The 20,612-nt window shown below is 41.9% G+C and overlaps 1 protein-coding gene across 1 annotated transcript in view; it reads left to right on the top strand.

Moving 5' to 3' along the window:
- Sema5a (semaphorin 5A) overlaps window positions 1-20,210 on the top strand; it is a 485,625-nt gene extending 465,415 nt beyond the window's left edge. Inside the window, exons 18-23 of the mRNA XM_059276245.1 lie at window positions 1,631-1,849; window positions 8,359-8,529; window positions 10,282-10,437; window positions 11,751-11,798; window positions 15,868-16,079; window positions 18,817-20,210. Of these exons, the coding sequence (XP_059132228.1) occupies window positions 1,631-1,849; window positions 8,359-8,529; window positions 10,282-10,437; window positions 11,751-11,798; window positions 15,868-16,079; window positions 18,817-18,936 (926 nt within the window). The 3' untranslated portion in view covers window positions 18,937-20,210. The remainder of the gene's footprint in view (window positions 1-1,630; window positions 1,850-8,358; window positions 8,530-10,281; window positions 10,438-11,750; window positions 11,799-15,867; window positions 16,080-18,816) is intronic.
- Window positions 20,211-20,612: the final 402 nt, after the last annotated feature.

Genomic DNA, 20,612 nt, shown 5'->3' with positions numbered 1-20,612 from the left:
TATGAGATAGAATATGAGAATTCAAAGATGAATTTCAGATATTATTTCAATTTTTTCCTATTATATCCTATATGACATCTTAATTATATCTCATATAATGTCTTAAATACAACTATGCCCTATGAAGTCTAAGTGGAAGACACATATCCTAAAATATTATTAATTGTTCATCTTAAATTCATGTTTAATTGGTCTTCCTTCATTTCACTTGTTGGGATGATGACCTTTTTATGAATTTACTTACACCATTATTGTGTATGGCCTATGACATTTATTTATGGTACCATCAAAGTGAAATGTTGAAAATGAAGCATGGTATATCTTTACAATTGACTTTATTTTCCTCCCTTAACGCATATTTTTATTCTTTCCATTTTCAGATACATATAACACCAAAGCTAGTATGTTTTAAATATTAATAGTATATATATTATTCATGAATATATGTTTTAAAAATGATTTTATAAAAATTTATAAATTTTTGTAAAAGCACATTATACAAAGATAGCCTATATTTTATTAAAACTGCAAGCATTGCCCATGGTATAAAGAAATATAAACAGTCTATGTTTTGGTTGCTTTGAGTTCTGATGATCATCTTCACATCGTGTTATTGATGTCTTGAAAACTGAAAATTGGACACATGTGCTTCTGAACACAGAAAAAGAGCCTTGCCCACCATTGTTTGTTTATTGATAACCCACAAAACACTGGCCGGATTCAAAAAGCTGCTCCTAATGCCTTATCTTAGAAGACCATCCTGCCTGCACTGCACCAAACAAGAAGCTTGCTCAGGAATGGCTGGGGTGTTGGTGTTTGCTTGCTTGTGAGAACAATTGCCTACCACATGACCAGTGGTTGGTGAAAACATCACTATTTGTGAGACAATGACTGAATGGGTTTAATATCGTAAGTCGGGCTGCATCTTCTTCACACAAATTTTGACTGAGTCTGATTAAATAAGAAAAAATGCTCAGATCAGGTCTGATATGCAAGGAGTCTTCAAAAAACAATTCATATATTCTTATAATGCTTGTCCATCCTCACCCCACCACTACCAGCACCCCTAATCCCTGCTGTTCCATTTTGTTAGCAAGCATATGCACAACATCTTAGGCAAGCTTATTCAGGGATGAGATCTGCGCAAGCTCTCTGGAGCAAACTGTTGTCTTCATGGTCTGTGATTCAAGAGGGATTAACTCTGATCACTTTACTGCATGAATTCACACTGAAAAGGTTAACTTAGAAGGCACAGGTCTAAGCTGTGCCCTCTTTTCCAGACAAATATCTTTCCAGTAGCACCAGTCCCATGGTTCATGAGGACAGTTTGCAGTAGAACTAAAGAAAGTGAACCAGGGGCATTCTTTAGAGTCCTCTACAAAAGAGAGAAGAATCACCGATGTGAACTTGCTGGTTGCAAATGTGTTGCCACATTCAGATGGAGTACCATGTGCATCCTAATTAGATAGTAACTACAGGAAAGAAGCATGAGTTCTGGGAGGCTGCCATTCAGCTACAGTGGGTTTGGGGCTTTTGAAGTGTGAAAAGGGTTCAGTTGACTGTTAGGGTAATTCTAGACATAAAGCGAACAGCCTACACTGCAGAATCACACTTTCGGTTTCCTTGGCAGGTCTCTCTGGAGACTTTCTACGTGCTGGGAGATACTCTGCCCATACAGTCAATGGGGCGTGGTCAGCATGGACTTCCTGGTCACAGTGCAGCCGAGACTGCAGCAGAGGCATTCGGAACCGGAAGCGTGTTTGCAACAACCCAGAACCCAAGTATGGGGGCATGCCCTGCCTTGGCCCATCCCTGGAGTTCCAGGAATGCAATATTTTACCCTGCCCAGGTAAGTGGATCACAGTGTGAAAAAGACTGGGAAAACTGTGTGCTTGCAGCCTTTAATACCTGGAAGCCACTGAAAGCCACTGGAGACCTCTTTCACTTTGTCTTAGTAGGGGTTATTATTCTATGATAAAACACCATGACCAAAATAACACGAGGAAGAACAGGTTTATTTCACTCATAATTCCATATAACAGATTGTCATCAAAAGTTGCAATGGCAGGAACTCAAACAGGGCAGGAACCTGGAAGCAGGAGCTGTTACAGTGGCCATAGAGGAGTGCTGCCTCCTGGCTTACTCCCTCTGGCTTGATCAGCTTGCTTTTTGTAAAACCCTGGGCCACCAGCTCAGGGATAGCACCACCCATTATAGGCTGGGCCCTCCCCTATCAATCACTAGTTAAGACAATGCCCTACAGGCTTGACTGTAGCCAGAATTTATGGAGACATTTTCTCAATTGAGGCTCCCTCCTCTCAGATGACTTTAGCTTGTGTCAAGTTGACATAAAACAATACAGTACATACTCAAATCTTGTGGTCTAAGCCCTGTCACTAGTTGGCAAAAATTTTATGTGTTGTCCCCAAAATAAGTGTTGGACACTTTCAGGATGCAGATAGAACCAACCCTTTCAATATGACCTCTACCAAGTCCATAGAGTCATGGCTGCCACAGTGCCATACCGGGGACACCAGCCAGCTCCCAGTTCCATCTCACCTATTGCATAGAGGGGCCCACCCCATGAATGAAACCCTCTAAGGACAGGTTTCTCTTCTGGAGACTAATAGAACTGTGTGTCACCTAACCTTCTCCTAGTCTCTTTAACACAAAGTCTTAAAGCAATTATAACCTTGTCCTTGAGCACACCACCTTTGCCTTATGCCTGAGTAGAAGCCCCAGGACTTCTGATCAGGCTCACACACCGTAGTGATCTTAGCTATTGCACAGGCATGGCACACGTAGAAATATCTGTGGATAGTTGTCAGATGATGAGGGAACAAAGCACTGGAAAATTGGTCTTCCTTCCACAGAGAACACCATTGATTTGTGCATTACAAATAGTATAAATAAAATTTTCCCACATGGGCTGCCAATGCTCCCCCTAAGAGCCATAGGCTATCTAACAGAAACCCGGTAACAGGCACATATATACATATATGCTATACATATGCATCTCATAAAGAATAACCTAGTACAGCCATTGATTCCTGGCTTTATGGTATGTTGCCATGCAGTGGCCACATCAGCTGATACATACAAACTAGAATCATAAATGTAAACTGTAGCTGGAGAATTTCTCTCCAGCTCCCGCCACCAAGTCCCGCCAGTCCCAGAGCCCACTTATAAAATAAACACACGAACTCTTACATTATTTAAACTGCTTGGCCATTAGCTCAGGCCTGTCACTGTCTAGCTCTTACTCTTATATTTAGCCCATTTCTATTAATCTTTACTTTGCCACATGGCTCATGGCTTACTGGTACCTTACATCTTCCTTCTCCTGGCAGCGGCTCCAGGCAGTCTCTCTCTTCCCTTCCTGTTCCCTCAATTCTCTTCTCTGTTAGTCCCGCCTATACTTCCTGTCTGGCTATTGGCCAATCAGAGTTTATTTACATATAGCGATATCCACAGCAGTAAACCAACCAGGGTACTGTGAGCCTAGTATTGAGGGGTAGGAAGGAGTTCATCAAATTGGCAAGCAAGAATAAGAAATCCTGTGTAGGAGAAACTCATTCTAAATATTAGATACATTGGTTTTAAGGGAATAAAAACCTTAGCATCTATTCCTATAAATATATACAACTTTCTAAATTATTTGAGTAATAAACTCTTGTAAGAGATTAATAAGCGTTTGTTGTGGAAAGGATAGGCAGATGGATGAATGATTAACTGGATAGATAAGTGGATGTCTAGGTTATCTTTGGGTAGATGGTTGGGTAAATGGACAGACAGATGGTAACGGATTGGTAAACATGTAGGTAAAGTTGAAATCAAGGTCCCAGCTTTGTTTTGATGTTTTTCCCTTTATAAATAACTTTTTAAATTTTTGAGATTATAAGATAATTATTCCATTACCCCCTTCTCTTTCCTCCCTTCAAGCCCTCCCATGTACCCATTGCTCTCTTTCAAATCATAACCACCTTTTCTTTAATTTTATTGAATATATTCATAAATACAACCTGCTCGGTATGTATGCTACTTGTATATATGTTTTCTGGGCTGGCCTTTTGGTATTGGACAACCAATTGGTATGCTCTTCTCTGTGGAGAATCGTTTCTACTGCTTCCAGCATTTCTTTGACTGTAGTTCTTTGTGTAAAATGGAGGACTCATGAGCTTTCCTCCTTCTACATTAAAAATGGTGTCATCCTTGTTCAGGTCGTGTTTAGGCAGCCATGTTGGTGAGATTTTATGGATGTAGTTTCTGACAGTATTAGGAGACACAGAGCTCCCCGACCTCACACTTAACTCCCTGATCCTTTTGCTCTTACAGCCTTTGCTCCTCCTCTCTCACAATTCTACCTGAGCCTTGAGTGCAAAGTTACGTTGTAGATGTTATCCGTCGTGACTGAGCTCCACGGTTCTGTATTTTGATCCCTTGTGGTTTCCTGTAATAGTGTCTGTCTGTCTGTTACAAAGAGAATTTTCCTAGGTGAGGGCACTACACTTATCTATGGCTATAAGTATAACTATTTAGAATATGGTTGGGAATTATGCTGGTTTAGTAAACCAGTTGCAGTTGTACTAGTGGCAGTTGTATGTTCTTCAAGATCCCTGACTTCACTAGCCCTGGGTAGCTGGCTAGCTTTCCAATCCCAAGCATGGTTTTCCTCTTGTTGAGTCAGCCTGAAATCCAATTAGAGAGCTGTTGGCAACTGCTAAAGTATGTGTATCCACTACTGTACCCGTAGGGTTACAGAATCCTGATGTTCATTGTTATGGTTCGTAGGCATTGTAGATGAGTAGGACTACTGGTTTCTTGTCTTTTTTGGAAGCTTTCATTGTACCTTCTGGGTATCATAAAAACTAGTCCCCAGGGAGCAGACTTGTGGATCACATCAGCTCAGGTCCTGTGGGCCCTGTGTCTGAAGTAAATGGGTATTTTCAGAAATAGCAATTTACCTTACACCTCTGGATGGCAACCAGGGATAACAACAATAGTCTAGAATGTTTTGGGATTCTCTTGGACAACCTGACCAACAACTCAAAAGAGAGATGTTTAGGCCTGTTAATGGGTTTCTGTATGTGTATGGCTCTTTCAGGGAGCATTGTCAGCCCATATGGGAAAATTTTATTTATACTATATGCATACATACTTACATGTATTATAGGTATTTGTAGGTATATAGCTAATAGTTATGATTCCTTGTGAGTTTTTCAGACATTTTACTATTGTCTTCCTGCTGTATTTAACTCTGTTCCATCTCCCTAATTAGAGTCCCCATTTCCCCACTCCCCTCAGATCGCTTGATTCTAGATTCCTCTCTATTGCTCCTCATCACCACCATTCCACAATGGTCCCCTTTTCCCCTTCTGGTTTCTATAGTTACTCCAGGTTATATACTCACCTCTGGCAATGTGTAGCTAAGAATATCAGATGAGAGACAACATGCAACGTTGTCTTTCTAGGTGTTGGTAGCACCACGCAACCTGAACTTTTCTAGTTCCTTCCATTTACCTGTAGCAGTGATATTCAATGATGTCTTTGATCCTACAGTTGTGCTTTTCCCATGAGGCCTTTATGCCTGAATTTCTCCAGCCTCAGGCTATTCCTCTTCAGACTACACAACTTTCCCAGTCAAACTGATGCTGAGATGCTGGGAAAGGTCGAGGAGTTGTTCTTTCCCACAGCCCATGTAGAAAAATTCCTCCCCCGGGTGTTTGGAGGCAGCGTGGGCGATATCACTAGATTTGAATCACAGCTATGAACTGGAGCCAAGGAGAATGATATGGGAATGCCAAGTTCCCTCCATCACCCTGTCTTCTCTAGACTCCAAACTTAATTTCTTGGGTCCATTAGTAGCCCATGTGGAGTCCTAGAGATGCTTAGATGTGAGCCTGGTCCCTGAGGGTAAATGTTTCTTGTCCATTTTTAGGACACTCTGATAGCATCATCTGTGAGTAGTTTTAAATTTTATTTTTGTTGACTTGCTGTTGAGCCAGGATTATGTGTACATGGCCTGAATATCTTAAAATAACTCTGTCCTCATTTCCTTTTACAAGCCAAGATTCCTTTGTAGAGTTGTCCATGTCTTTGCCCAAGGGATTAGAAAATTCAAGGTTGAATGTATGAGCATCAACTTTATCTTTTTTTTTTCTGAAGGAATTTTTTTATTCATTTTTATATACCAAGGACAGATCCCCCTCTCTTCCCTCCTCCCACCCACCCCCCAGCCTTACTTTCCCCAACCCATCCTCCATTCCCTCCTTCAAAAAGGTAAGGCAGAGCCTGCTACATTCAGATGAGGCAGGTCCAGTGCCCCCCCCATCCCGCCCCGCATCAAGGCTGTGCAAGGTGAATACTCAACTTTATCTTTTACCACCCATAAAATTCCTAAAAATGTGACAACCTATAACTCAGCTATGAGCTGGTAGTAAGTCCCCCTACACTGTGGAGGTTGAGCTATATGTCCAAAGGAATCCATATATTTAGGGTAATTTTTACATAATTTAGGGCATAATATTCTATGTAAACTGATGTTTTTAAATGTACTAGGTTCCTAGTGAATGATTACTAAAAACATGATCATTTTTTAAATGTTCTCAGAGATTGCAAACAGATCAATGGGTCACAGCACTTGGTATGTAAGCATGAGGATTTGCATTTGAATTCTCAGCATCCACATATATGGGCCAGTCTGCATGTGCCGGTCACAACAACATTGAAAGCAGCAATAGGCAGATCCCAAGAGCTCTCTGGACAGTAAGCCTAACCAACAGGGTAATCTGGTTCAGTAAAAGACTTTATCTCAAGGCCATAAGACAGAGAGAGTATGGTAGTAGAAGGCACCCAATTTCCTACTCTGGCCTTTGTGTGCATGCCCATGAAGGTTCAGCCAGGCTCGGGATAGAGCTGAGCAATATAGTTCTTGTCTCAAATTCTGGAGGCTCTGGTTCTATCTGTGGCACTAACATAAGTAAATAATAGTAAAGTCAAGTGCATACTAAAATGATTATTCTTCACCTTCTGAACCTGCTCCTGCATAATTTATCTCAACACTGAGAGCCACACGATGGTTTCTGATCATAACTTTTTTTTCCTGGCACACTTGATGCAGCAGTGAGGACTCCGTACTGTAGACCTTGCCTGGAAAAGCTAGAGACAACAGATGGTCCTTTGTTGCTATGTGTATTCAAATAAGATGAAAGCAACTCAAAGTTGTACTTAGACACCAATAAAACCCAGCACAATAAACATAAGTTCTTTTGATCCGATTTAACTCAGCAGGTTCCTTTTGTCTTTCTTCTGTAAACAACAAGGCCCAGGGAAAAGGAACACTGAGAATATGATGGAAGGGCACAGTGAATCAAACTGGGGACTCTGGGACTCCGGGAGGTGTGTCTTCTCCAGAGAGCAATACAGAAGCCTGTGGTACTCTGAGGACACTGTGCTTTCTAGCTACAATACCCTTGAACCTCCACAGGGGGAGACAGAGAGTACAAGAGACTTCTACTCAATGCTCCTTTAGAGGAAAAAAAGCCCTGCTGCTTGGAGGTCCAGGGTTCAACATGCTGAGGAATCAGCACCACATGTTCCCATGAACTGACAGACTGTAAATGCTCCACTCTGTCCCCCTGACCACCCACAGTGGGGTTGACACTTGGGGGTTAATTATGCAGCTTTATCTTGCTCTCCTTCATCAGTGGTAACTGTACTCTGTTTTTATCTTATTGTAGCAGTTGAGTATTTAACTAGAATTACAAGAGCAGTGATTTTCTATCCTTGTCCATTGAACTATTTAATGTATGAATTTCATTTCAACAAAAAACGGTTCTCTGTCACTGATTGCTTTCTTTCCTTGGAAGAAATAAGGATCTAAACTTCAGGGCATTTGATCTTCTCATGAACCAATCTTACTTAGGATACATTAAATGGTGATTCAAGCACTGGGCAGAATCCAGCATGGATGGCAGGAATTATGTGAACTGTTGGAACGTCTGTTGCCTGAAGTATTGATTCTTAGGGTGCTTCATATTAATTATTACAGCACATGACTCATGGTTTTGAAACTAGACATTTCAAGTCACATACTTTGAAAGTCTGTGCTGTGCTGGTGCTTAGACATCGTATGTTTAGAAATATTTTCATAAGGACAAACAGGGAACTAGAAAGTGTTGGAAAGATTCTTCAAATCTGTAGCTTCCACCGAGTAGGGGACCTCAGCTGTCCCCACACCGTGAGTCGCTTCTTGCTGTGTGTCCTGCTGTCTTCTATGTGGCATATCCTATCTCTAGCTGTGTCATATTGGTCTGGTGGGGACTTCAGACATGCTATGTTTTTTGTGTCCTTTCCCAGTGGATGGTGTGTGGTCTTGTTGGTCATCCTGGTCAAAATGCTCAGCAACCTGCGGTGGTGGACACTACATGAGAACTCGCTCGTGTACGAATCCAGCCCCAGCCTATGGAGGGGACATCTGCCTAGGACTGCACACAGAAGAGGCACTCTGCAACACACAGACCTGTCCAGGTATATATGTCCGTGGTGACTGTATAGCCTTAGTGCAAACTCACCTTTCTTAATTATGAATGATGAAGTTAAAGATTGCAAGTCACAGTAAATGCTGGAAATAGAGGAATGGATGGCAGGTCAATCTCACACTGTTACCCCTGATGTGATTTAGTAACACTTTGTTCTACAGTGAAGCAGTTTTCACATTGTACTCATTTCATCACAAATGGGAAAGTGCACCCATGTTGGAGCATCTATATACTACCTACCTAGGAAATATACCCCAACTCACTTTGACCTTACTAAGTAACACTGATGACTCTTAGGTAGCACCTTACTTGCTCTGCTGGAGGAGAGAGAAGATTGGAAGAAGTGGAAAGTAAGAAACACTTGTAGAACCCCCACCCTGGTGTTCAGGGAGAATTGCTTGTGGTTCCTTGTTTCCGAGCTTATCCTGGCCCAGCACATGTTGTATGCTTGAAAATAAGCTAGAAATTGTCCCAGGGAAACACCTGGCATTGTGGGAGGACACTTGACTCAGGACAAGGGCTATACTCAAAGGCAGCACAGTTAAAATACAAGGCATGAAGTCCAGTCAGCTATCAGAGGACCAAAGCAAAGCAAGCAACAGGGGGTGGTGATAGGAGGAAGTGAGCCTCTTCAGGACTGTGGACGGGGGAGCTCTGAACCTGTGGTTGATGCAAGATGTACCAGACAGTTTTCACAAAGAGGTAACCTGGCATTCTGACACACCCCTCATGGGATGAAAATGAATTACCTTTCTACATTTAACTTTAACAGTGAAATCCTTTAGCAGTGTGCATGCATGCACAGATCTTTCTAGAAAATTCCATCTATGTTTAAAAGGGCCTCAAAAACCAAATTTTCATGATCATTCCAAAAAAATCAGTCTTTTATGTCTTCAAGAGAAAAAGCCATTCCATTTGCGTGGATCAATGCACGGCTTGAATTTCTAAATTCTAAAAAATAAAATAAAATAAAAAAGGAAGATGTTCTCCTTATATTGGTGATTAATAATATGTAGAGTTTATTCTTTGACTTGATATATGAGTCCTATCCCTATGTGTGAACATCGGTACACCTGGATGGATTGAAAAGCATTCCGACAAGTCCTCCACCTTCGGGCAGAAGTGTCCTGCCACTGCTCATCCTTCGGCCTTGACCAAGGATGTGGGAATTGACTTTATCCACATCAGTAGGCCTGGAGGGAAATGAGCTCTAATTGGCTGGCCTGGCTTTGGCATGGTGACTTTGCAGAGTTGGTTTATTGCAGAAGAAAGGTACTTTAAACTTCCATTCTGAAACCAGGGATTTCAGCATGTGGTGCTAGCTAGCATGCATCCTGGGGGAAATGTCCAGCAAATCATCTGAGGGCCTTTTTGTAGGGGGGCTTACTATGTAGGAAATGGTGCCTGCACTAATGATTTCTGATTCTCAGAGCTCATGTTTGTCTCAAGAATTAGCTTATTGGCTATTTTAAATAAAAATATTCACAGAATTATGATGTTATAGGACTTAGAACATTTACTTTAAATACATTATATCTATATATATATTAAAATGTTTAGCTCTTTTACTCATCCTTTTGTGGATTTATTTACTGGATTGGTAAAAAGCTATGACCACATCTTACTTATGCACAGAACCATTAAAAACACAATATGAAAGCCTAAAGCACAGCCTGACTTGACTGTGATTGGTCGACATCATCAGGTAACCCCGCCTCTCCCCCTCTTCTGGTCTCTGTAGAAAGCTGGTCATTGTGGTCAGACTGGTCTGTGTGTGATGCCTCTGGCATCCAGGTCCGTGCTCGACAGTGTATTCTTCTGTTTCCTGTGGGCAGCCAGTGTTCCGGAAATACCACAGAGAGTCGGCCATGCATGTTTGACTCTAATTTCATCCCAGGTAAGGGCAGAGATGTTTATCAGTGTGAACACAGTCATTCCAATATCTAGAGATAAAATAACCCATTGGGTCAGACTTTTATCTGCTCTTGAGGCTGCCTTTGCTGAATTAAAAATGATCCTATCAACTGTTGTGATTTCAAGGTGACAGGAATATAGATTCACAGGTGACTGCAGATTAGATTGGAATTTGGCACTATATCTTATATAATTTATTGATGCTAATGTAGTGTGAGGATTTGCTACAAAAACTGAAAACTGATGGCTTGTTTTAATATCAGCATAAATACTTTACTAGGACAAATGTTGTGTATTTGCACAGAGAAGAGGGTCATTGTCTTCATGTAACTCTCAATATACTAGGGAACATGAATGTCTGTCATTAATGCTGCCTTGAAAAAAGGGTTGGAAGTTCCTCTTGCCACAGGCTTTTTATTGGAAGTCAACATTTAGTTATCACAGGGGACAATCACTTGTTGCAATAGCCCAGTAGGGTGGCATTCTACTTATGCATAAGCCCTCAAAACACAATCCTCCTGCATCTATGGGACATTATATGGACTAAAACGAAGACTAAACTATTGTGAAGAAATAATGGGATTAAATTATAGAAGCACAGTTTATTCATTTCTTTTGACTTGTAGGAAGAACAGTAATATTTTACACAGGACTGATAGCTTTAGCCTACCCTTAGAAGGCACCTCAACCACATACGGCCTATGAGTATTGTTACTTTTTGTTTAACATACTTTCAGTTTTTCTTATGTAGTGAAAAACCAGTGTAGGAGAGTCTGGCCTTCCTAAACACCTGGGGTGTTAACACACTCAGAAGACCTGCCATCTCATTCACATCCTCCTGGTGGATTTCACTTGTGGCACAAGAAAGTGAATGCCTGGGCTTCTGAGTAGAGTTTTCCTTGAGCTCTGGTGATTCAACCTTCAGTTCATAAAGAATGCTGCACCAGAAAAACAACACAGGGCAATGTTATTGGGGGTCCCTAGCTGATGAGACATGTCATAGCAGAAATTAGTACTTGCTCTTGTTTCAAGCCCGAGGGACCATGGCATTTTCTTCTTTGGTATTTAATACCATACCCTCCTAGTGAGGGTGACATAGCCAGATCCACCACAGGTTTATTAAAACAAAGAAACAGTCAACACTTCTGATAATTAACCAGGCTTTTGAACCTTAGATTCATGTTGAATTCAAAATCAATGAATGAAATGATTGTAATGAAGCATGTAAATGAAGCATGGATATAAACTTTCCTCCCACCTCCTTTGTGCATAGTGATTGGATTTTTGTTTTTCCAGAAGTGTCTGTGGCAAGATCCAGCAGTGTAGAAGAGAAAAGATGTGGAGGTGAGTTCTCCTGTTTAATAGAGCTCTTGTTGGAACTCTGACATATTGTAACCTTTCTCTTCCCATGGTGTTCTGCAGCTGGACATGGGTGACTGGGCAGGGAAGCTCCTGAGTACACCCTCATATTGGTCATGATATACCAGACACGCCACTAAACACTTTTAGGGACAGACGTGTCCTATCAGCATCTTACAACACTGATAGTTGTTTGTGTGAGGCACTTGGAGACAGGCTCTGGAAGTCAACAACTTCAGATCTAAGATGAGAGACTCAGGACATGTACTAATACTGTCCAACCACTGTAGGCTCTGTTCAGAACCAGCCTCTCTAGTGATGCTGTCATCAGATGTGAGCCAAAGGAGTTAGCTTGTCACATTTTGCTGCCAGCTAAGTGAAGAACAACAATTTTCAGAGATGTTTATATTGGCGATTGTACTAAAAGAATAGTAAGCATCAGTTTTTATCTGTATTGTATAGGTGGGGACCATGGAACTCAATGAGGTGAGGCTACTGGCTCAGATCCACATGGGTCATGAGTAAAGGACTCAGGGATAGCATCCTGGCAAAAGAATGCAGCAGAGGTTTTACATTGAAAACATCATGGGAAAAGGAGCCCAGTAGATTCCTGGAAAACATGTGGGAGGCTTCTACAGCAGCCCTGTGTGGGTCATACTCTTGGTCAGCACCAGGATTCAGATCAGACTGTGTGCTAACCTTAAGGAACTGCAGGTTGGGAATGCAGCTGTGCAGAAATTGTGTTCTGTCTTCAGAGAGGTCAAGATAGACCTGAGGGTCACCTGGGTGGCATCTCAATGGAGTTGACTGGCCATCCATGCTTGCTGCCAGAGTCTCTCAACTTTTGATTCCTCTGGCCAGAGAGCTGGATCTGTGCAAGTCCTTTAAGGGCCTTGAGCAAATCCAGCATCTAACCTGGTGATTTTATTGGCTAAATATCAGGATCTGTAATTACTCTGCATTGTTAGGAAACTGACTGTTTTAACCTTCAAGGTACTGGCATTGCTGTTCCAGCATAAGTAGGTAAGATGGATCTTAGGCTGGAGCTGATGGGTTTAACATAACTGATTATATAGCATGAATGTTTGGGGAGGTTTAGAGAAACAGTATAGATTTTTGATCTCCGTTGGTTAAAAATCAATCAAGCATTGCATAGAAAGCAATTCAACTGAACCGACTAGGTGGTTGGTCTCTATTCCATCCTCATTGTCCAAAAACCAAGGGAAAAACTGACTAATAACAGGAATAAGAGGAACATGTCTGCCACCAAGACAAATGGCCTGAGTTCCATCTCAAGGTCCCATGTAGTGAAAGAAGAGAACTGACTCCTTAAGTTGTTCTTTGGCCTCTGTGTATATGTCATGCTACCTGCACATATATATGAGCATGTGAACACACACACACACACACACACACACACACACACACACACACACACTCACACACAGCACACCCAAGTAAATGTTAAAAAGACAATGCATATATTTAGGGAAGAACCACGGTGTACAGAACCGCATGAGATTTAGTAGGCACTATTTTTCCCTTTGCAGAGAATGTGCTCCTATTGAAATCTTTCCACCGAGCTATTTTTAGTTGCAGGAGACACAAAGTCTGAATAATCTCATCATAAAGATGTCAGCTGGCCACAGCTTCCCCAGGCACCTGCAGGAATAATTCATATGACTAATGATGCACATCTGCATATGGAGACCATTGTACATCTTCCGTATGCAGCAATGAAATATGAGTTATAAGTACAGTAGAAAAGTATTTTTATCAGTATGTGGCACCAGCTCAGGGGAGTCCTAACAGCGAAAATAGAGAAAAAAAAGAGAGCCAGTATGTGAAATCAGCCTTGCTTATCATCACTATAGCCTCCATCTTCAGTAAAAACAATACAATTCTAATGTTTGTTGGTGGAAAGGGTGCAGAATGGTTCATGCAATAGTCACATACTGAGAGCCCTGCCCGATCACAGTCTCCATGACAAAGCAGGAAACACCCAAGGCTTGTAACCTCCCTCTATGATCTTACCATTGAACAAATGAGCTAGGCATAAAGAATTGAGGTGATTCTTCACTCAACTGTCAGGAAGTGGCAGATTCTTGTAGAATATTCTCAATAGATTATCCAGTCATTAGTGTTATGGACTTCTATGGTAGGAACTTCACTATCTGTTCAGAATCTCAGTGCATTTAGAAGTGTGTGTTGATCATTGCTGACAGTGAGCCCAGTGAGGGAGGTCAATCTCTCAGGGATCTGCATTCTTAGAACAGTGTCCAGGAACAGACAGAAACACAGTACAGAAGAAAACTCACGGTCAGAGGGCATGAGACAGATCTTCAACTTCTACTGTGTAACACACAGATCAGGCCCTAATGACACGTCTCGTATTTTGATGCTGAGCTTCACCTGGGCTTCTTGATCTGGGATTCTGACAGAACCCTAGGGCCCTAGTTCTAGTATCCACTGGTAAAGAGTAGCAAGTGATCTTTTGACAAGTGTCAGAGCTCTAGGGTGGAGCTTCTGCTGAGTTGTAAGTGCCCTAAATGAACACAGGGCACGGGGCGGTGGCTCTGCAGACCCCTAGGGAGTAAGCCAGTGGAGGTCAGTTATAAACAGGTTCTGGGGGTTGCAGACAGATCTACTTGTCTCCTCTAGTATTTTGAAGGGCTTCATCCACAGTGAAGGATGTCACTCCATGTCCAAGCTGAAACTCAGTAGCTCTACCACAGTCCCACTTGGCTCTGGAGTTGACAGATTATGGGAAACTGCCAGATGACATTGCATTTCCTGGTGATGCATGAGGAGACAGCCGGGGATCCTAATGATGCCCCCTGAGCTCTGAGGACATGAGGTTAATTACCTGAACACAGTTAGCCCTTTAGTGCCAGTGCAGACTAGGAGAAAGGAGGACACCTTCTGCTTCACATGACTCTCACTTAGGTCTGCTCTGAGCACTGCAGAAAGGTTGGGAACTTCAACAGAAGCGTTTTCCCAACAAGTATGGAGGTTTCCAGATGGCTGTTTCTTAGGCATTCCATAACTCTTGGTGTATTGCCAGGATACCAATCAAATTCCTCCTGTGCTCAAGACACATCATTGCAGCTCACTGTTTGAATATCTCCTACCCGTAACTCATGGAAAAAAGTCAAAGAGAATAGATGCCTATTAACTAGACAAGCAATGGGTCAAAAGAAAATCATCTGTGTCCAACTAGAAGATTATATTTAGTGCCTTTAACAGAAATCTTTATTTCTTAGATTAAGACTTTTTTTCTAAGATCACTAAGTGCAAGTTAGAAAAAGTGGTCCACAGGTCATATACACATTAGAGAGATGGAGGGAAGGAGAGAGAGAGAGGGAGAGGGTGGGAGGGAGGGAGGGAAGGAGAGATGGAAGGGAGAGGTAGAGAAAGAGGGAGAGAGAATAAGTCTGTGCATTATCTCTAGAAAGACACAGCCAAAACTAGAGAAAGAAGAGAGACTTCTATCTCCTAATTTTCAAAAGTTTCTATTATTGAACAAAATTTGTATTTTCAAACCTTCAATGAACAATACCAGAGTGTATGTAAATAGAAAACAATTTAAATAAACTGAAACAGAGAGGAAGAAACAGCCTGGCTTATTTATAGGAGTACAGCAACTGAGAGCCCCAAGGGAATTCTCCTTTCACAGGCTCTAGGCATGTTGGATAGATGGATGCTCAGTCTGTTAAGGTCCATAGACACACTGCACATAGAAAACGCACAGACCAGTGGTCACTGTGCTCTTGAAGGCTCTCTGGGGGATTTAGAGGAAAGCAAATGTGTTTTGGTTGCAATACTAACAATGTTCAAAGGGTTTGAGGAAATGATTGTAATTCATAGGAACACTGATTTGAACTAGGCTGCTCAGTATGGAGGAGTTTTTACATGGCCCTGACATTTCCAAGGAAAAAAATCTGTACCTTGGAGTCTGCAGCACCTTCTTTTGTCTTTCCTTTCACTGGGACACTTTGAGAGTCAAGTAGCATGTTCTTCTCAAGTGCAGTATGACATTGGCCCTATTTCACAGAGTTCAACATGTTCCACATGATGGCTGTGGGGCTCAGCAGTTCCATCCTCGGCTGCCTCCTCACCCTTCTTGTCTACACCTACTGCCAGCGGTACCAGCAACAGTCCCACGATGCAACTGTTATCCACCCTGTCTCTCCTGCCGCTCTCAACAGCAGCATCACTAACCACATCAACAAACTGGACAAATACGACTCAGTGGAGGCCATCAAGGTAAGGAATGAACGGTGACAGCTTCAACTAGGTAAGCCACAAAGGCATGTGACACTGGGGCTGCTAGCAAGGTTCAGTGGTAGTGGCACTGGTGATGGACAGGTACCCTGGACCTTTTAGTGTTGGTTGTGTGCTCTCTGGAGAGTGTAGACAGTCTGTAGGTATTCCCTGTGCTAGCTGTAGAAAGTCTACAAGTATTGGCTGGATACTCTTGGGGATGGAGGGAGGGTCTCTGGAGTTTTGTGTTTCTTGTTTGCCTATTCCTAATGGAAATAAAAGTTTTAAAAGGAAAACAATGATACATAAAGTTCTGGGAGCTAGTAAATCTTGGACAGTGATTAGCTATGCTTCGTCTGTGCTTCTTGCCTTTGAAGAGAGGTCTTTCAACAAAGAGCCTCCAGCCTAGGACCAAATGAATGACTGAGCAGCAATATAAAGGCCACATTATGGCACTCAGATGTGCATGTCCATTTCAGGAAGACCTAAATTTCCTCCAACCTCAGTATACTCCTTTATAAAATAGGGATGATAGGGCACACGTCCACGTTGTTGTGAGGTTTCAATGACCCTACATGAGGGCCAGCATGATAGCTGCTGTCCTGACTGTTTGTACGAGAGTCAGGGTATGGCTGCAAAGGCATCAGGGGCTTTTGTCTGATGACATCTTCTGTTATTTTCCATGCTCATGATGAAGGGGAATCTCCTAAGCCAAGACTAACTAAACTTCTGTGTTCCTGTTGAATTAGTTGTTTCCCACAACACATTTAGTGAACGTTGGTATAGTCTCTCCCTGCCAGGATAGCTAACTTTGAAACAACATTCTCTTTTATGAGAACATGTATTATGCACCACCCCAAGGATCAGGGAACATTGTGGAATAGGGGTCAGAAAGAATGGAAAAGCCAGAGGACGGGGAAGAGTGCTGTGAAATAATATCTCTGGATATGATATGGCTATCTATTGCAATCATGATCTCACCAGAGCTGTGGTTACCTGCACCAGATCAAGGCATAGATAGGGCAGAGATAATCTCAAGGTCCTACCTTATTCTGAGGAGCTACTGGTAGTGGGTTGTTGCTGGTGAGGGAGAATCAGTGTTTACTGAGGATGTGGTCCATGGTGAGTTTTCTGTGTTCCAGTGGATATTCCCACACCAATCAGCATATGGGCAACATTAACCAGACTTAGTCAGTTATCAAACAATGAAGTTGGGAGAAAGAAATGTTGGGGGATATGAATGGGAAATGGGAGAACAGATAACATAATTCATTGTATGATTTTTTTAATTGTATAAAATTTTCAAAAATAAAGTCTTTAAAAAAGAGTCCAATGAATCCACAATTAAGAAAACAGAACATGTATTACATTCGGCTCTGTCAGCCTCAGACAGGAGATTTATGACCCCAGGACTGCAATGTCCTCACTTCCTTCTCTGCCACTTGCACAGAGGTGGGGTGGGTTGTTTGTTTGTTTAACCTGTAAACTCAGCTTGAACCAGAGTCCTGGATCGATCACTATCTCCCTCCTTTTAGGTGATGGATTTAAGAGAAAGTGAAAGGCGAGGATTCATAGTCTATCAGAAATGAGCTGTACCATTGAGGGAAAATTTGAGCTATAGGCCTTCCAAACAAAACTGCAGCCCCTGTAGCGCAATGCCAACCCGTCAGCATGGCTGTGGTCCTGCTTCTTTAGTCAGCAGTGGGTAGCTGAGTGGTCTGTGTTCTCACCTTGGTGCAGTCTCCCATTTTGAGGTGATATTAGAAATGTTGCTGCCATGAGGGAAAAGAAGCCCAGTAGATAGGTGTCTGCCTAATCTACAATGAATCCTTCAAGAACTTCGATAGACTAATTATTTGAAGTTAGCTTCCACCTACCCTGTTTTATCTTTATCTTGGTCTTCTCAGTATTTACTTTCTACTGGGTATAATTAATCTCTTTGAAGTTGCATGTGACTTTAATGACAGTTAATGAGACAGGGCATCTGTGTCACAGATGGCCACAGTGGACACCTTTTAATGAGTGCAGAACAAAAAGAGACTAAGCATTTGAGTCAGATGCACTTGCTTAAAGAAGTTCTATAACATCTTTGGTAAATGCTGATGGCTTCTGGGGGAGGAAGACTGATATCTTTAAGGGTGTAACCCCTGTCCCATGCTCCAATGGATGTCCTCACACCCAGGAGTATATAGGCAGCATAACTTGGAGCCATTGGATTATCTGTTTAAAAAAATTAAAAATAGGACATTAAGGTCATGGTTTGGGAGGTGGGAATGGATCTGAAAGGATAGGAAGGGTTGGAATATGAATATGATTAAAATACATTTATAAAATTCTCAAAGAATTAGTAAAAACAACACATTAAATGCAGCTCTTTGTGGAAGTCTAAACGCATATTAGTGTGTCCCAGGTATGGAAAATAACTTGGGCAGTGTACATAAATTTGCATGAGTCTTAGAGGATTTCTAGAAATTCAGACTTTGGATTTCTGGTTCTGTCTCCCTCAGTTCCTTCCCGATTAAAGTGCTAAAGTAGGCCAGATGCTACTGGAGACAGCCAACCTCATCCAGTTATTAGCCAAGCCTTGAGGCAAATGAGCTAAGGAGCCAGTAAATGAGAAAACACTTTCCAAACTAATAGAGCCTTCAGAGAGAGTTCAAACTCAGCACTACATCTCCCAATTTTATTCCTTTGGAAACATTTACTGAACATTCTTAATCTTTTCAAACATATTTTACAGGCATTTAACAAAAACAACTTGATCTTAGAGGAGAGAAACAAATACTTCAACCCACATCTCACTGGGAAGACCTACTCCAACGCCTACTTTACAGATCTCAACAATTATGATGAATACTAGCAGCTCTTATACTTTCGGCTTCTTGTAAACTCTCTGCTCCTCAAAGCTGTGCTCCATGACTGCCCATGTTTCTGAGGCTTCAGAGATGACGTGTGGATCCATTTCAAGTGCATTTCAAGCCAAGACTTTCCCATCACTACAAAAAACGCACACCCTTAAACACCTAAATGTGGTGTTGTGACAATCTGGTTTGTAGCAAACATTTGATTGTTGCTAAGTGAGCCATGGTGTGAAGTTTTGTATTGTGCTCATCCCAAATTCTAACTGGTCTATTGTTTCATGAGTTTTATTTCATAAATGTGCCAACCACATTAGAAAGTGTCTTCAGACACATAGCATCTTCATGATTTTGAATGTAGAGCTTCATGATATTTTAATTTGAAAACAAACAAAAACCAGGCACTTTATCTGAGAGGTCCCTTCCCTCCAACAGGGTCCATAGTAACTCAAAAAATGAAGATATGACTACGGCCAACTCCCCCAACCTGAGTTACTCATGGGTTCTTGGAAAGAGTTTGTTTGCACTTGGAGTGATTCCTGCCCAAGGAAGCCTAGGGATGCCACCTGCCCTGGACCTGCCCAGTTGTGGTCCACTGAGATCCTTTGCTATGGTCTGGGACGTGACTGTCATCACTGTGTGGTGAACACATGAAGCAGAGAGCAGACAGTGAGACACACAGCAGTGTTCTGCAGCTTGCAGTGAAACTAGCCTTACTCTGACTTTTGGATTCCATGGCATTCAAGGGAGATCCCTGCCATGCTGTAGGCCTGAAGGCCACCTGCTTGGGCAGTGGGAACATGCTGAAGAGTCAATCTTAACATTTGGGTAGACTCTACATCCCTCCCTCCCTGCAGAAAAAAAAAAAAAAAAACTCTTGAACATTGATGCCAATTATGGAAAATATTGAAAGTACCAAACTGTAATTGAAAGCTACTCTTTTTATTTTTTTGTGTTATGCAGTGTTGAATGAACTGATGTTTAATGATAAGCATTTTTTTGTATTCATCATCTTTGATGTGTCTAGTGTACATCAATGGGCCCCTATCAAGAGCATTAAAGGTGTGTCAAACTGTCCCTCTGGGGCTCAGCACAGTCACACTGGAGGGACATTCCAGTACCATGCTCCGCTTGTTTGTCCCCTGCTGCCCCCAGGCCAGAGGAGGGACAGGCTCTGAGTCTTTCCATTAGAGCTGCCTTCCTGTGTACCCGGCCTAGCCAGTCCCACTTTGCTCTGAGACAGTAGCAGTCACGATGTACCTTGAGAGGTAATAGTTCAGAATAGTTCAGTCATGGCGGAATGTTTTGAAATGGTTCTTGAGGTCCTTAGAGGAGTAAAGGAGACCCAGTAACACCTGATACAGAGAATATGGGTATCAATTTAATGCTTTTTAAAAGCAAAGACAAAATGGTTTGTCTGTGCCACTGGTCAGTATGATAAAGGCCTGAGTAGGTATTCATACATGTTCTTATTGGTAAATAAACTTTCACGTCTATGCAAATGTATAGCACAGGGTTTTTATGAGTGTGTATTTTCCCTATCGAATATAAAAAAAGCAATCTCAGAAAATGTTCCCCCCAAAAATCCCATGATTAGTCATGAATTATTCTCATATAAGCACATTTTTCAGACCTAATTCTCTATTAAAATTGAAATTAAAATGGCAGATGGGTTCTG

Source organism: Peromyscus eremicus, chromosome 11 (genome assembly GCF_949786415.1).
Source record: "Peromyscus eremicus chromosome 11, PerEre_H2_v1, whole genome shotgun sequence".
Classification (NCBI taxonomy): Eukaryota; Metazoa; Chordata; class Mammalia; order Rodentia; family Cricetidae; genus Peromyscus; species Peromyscus eremicus.
Note: the sequence above shows the minus strand (reverse complement) of the source record. Positions and strands in the feature narration are given on the sequence as shown.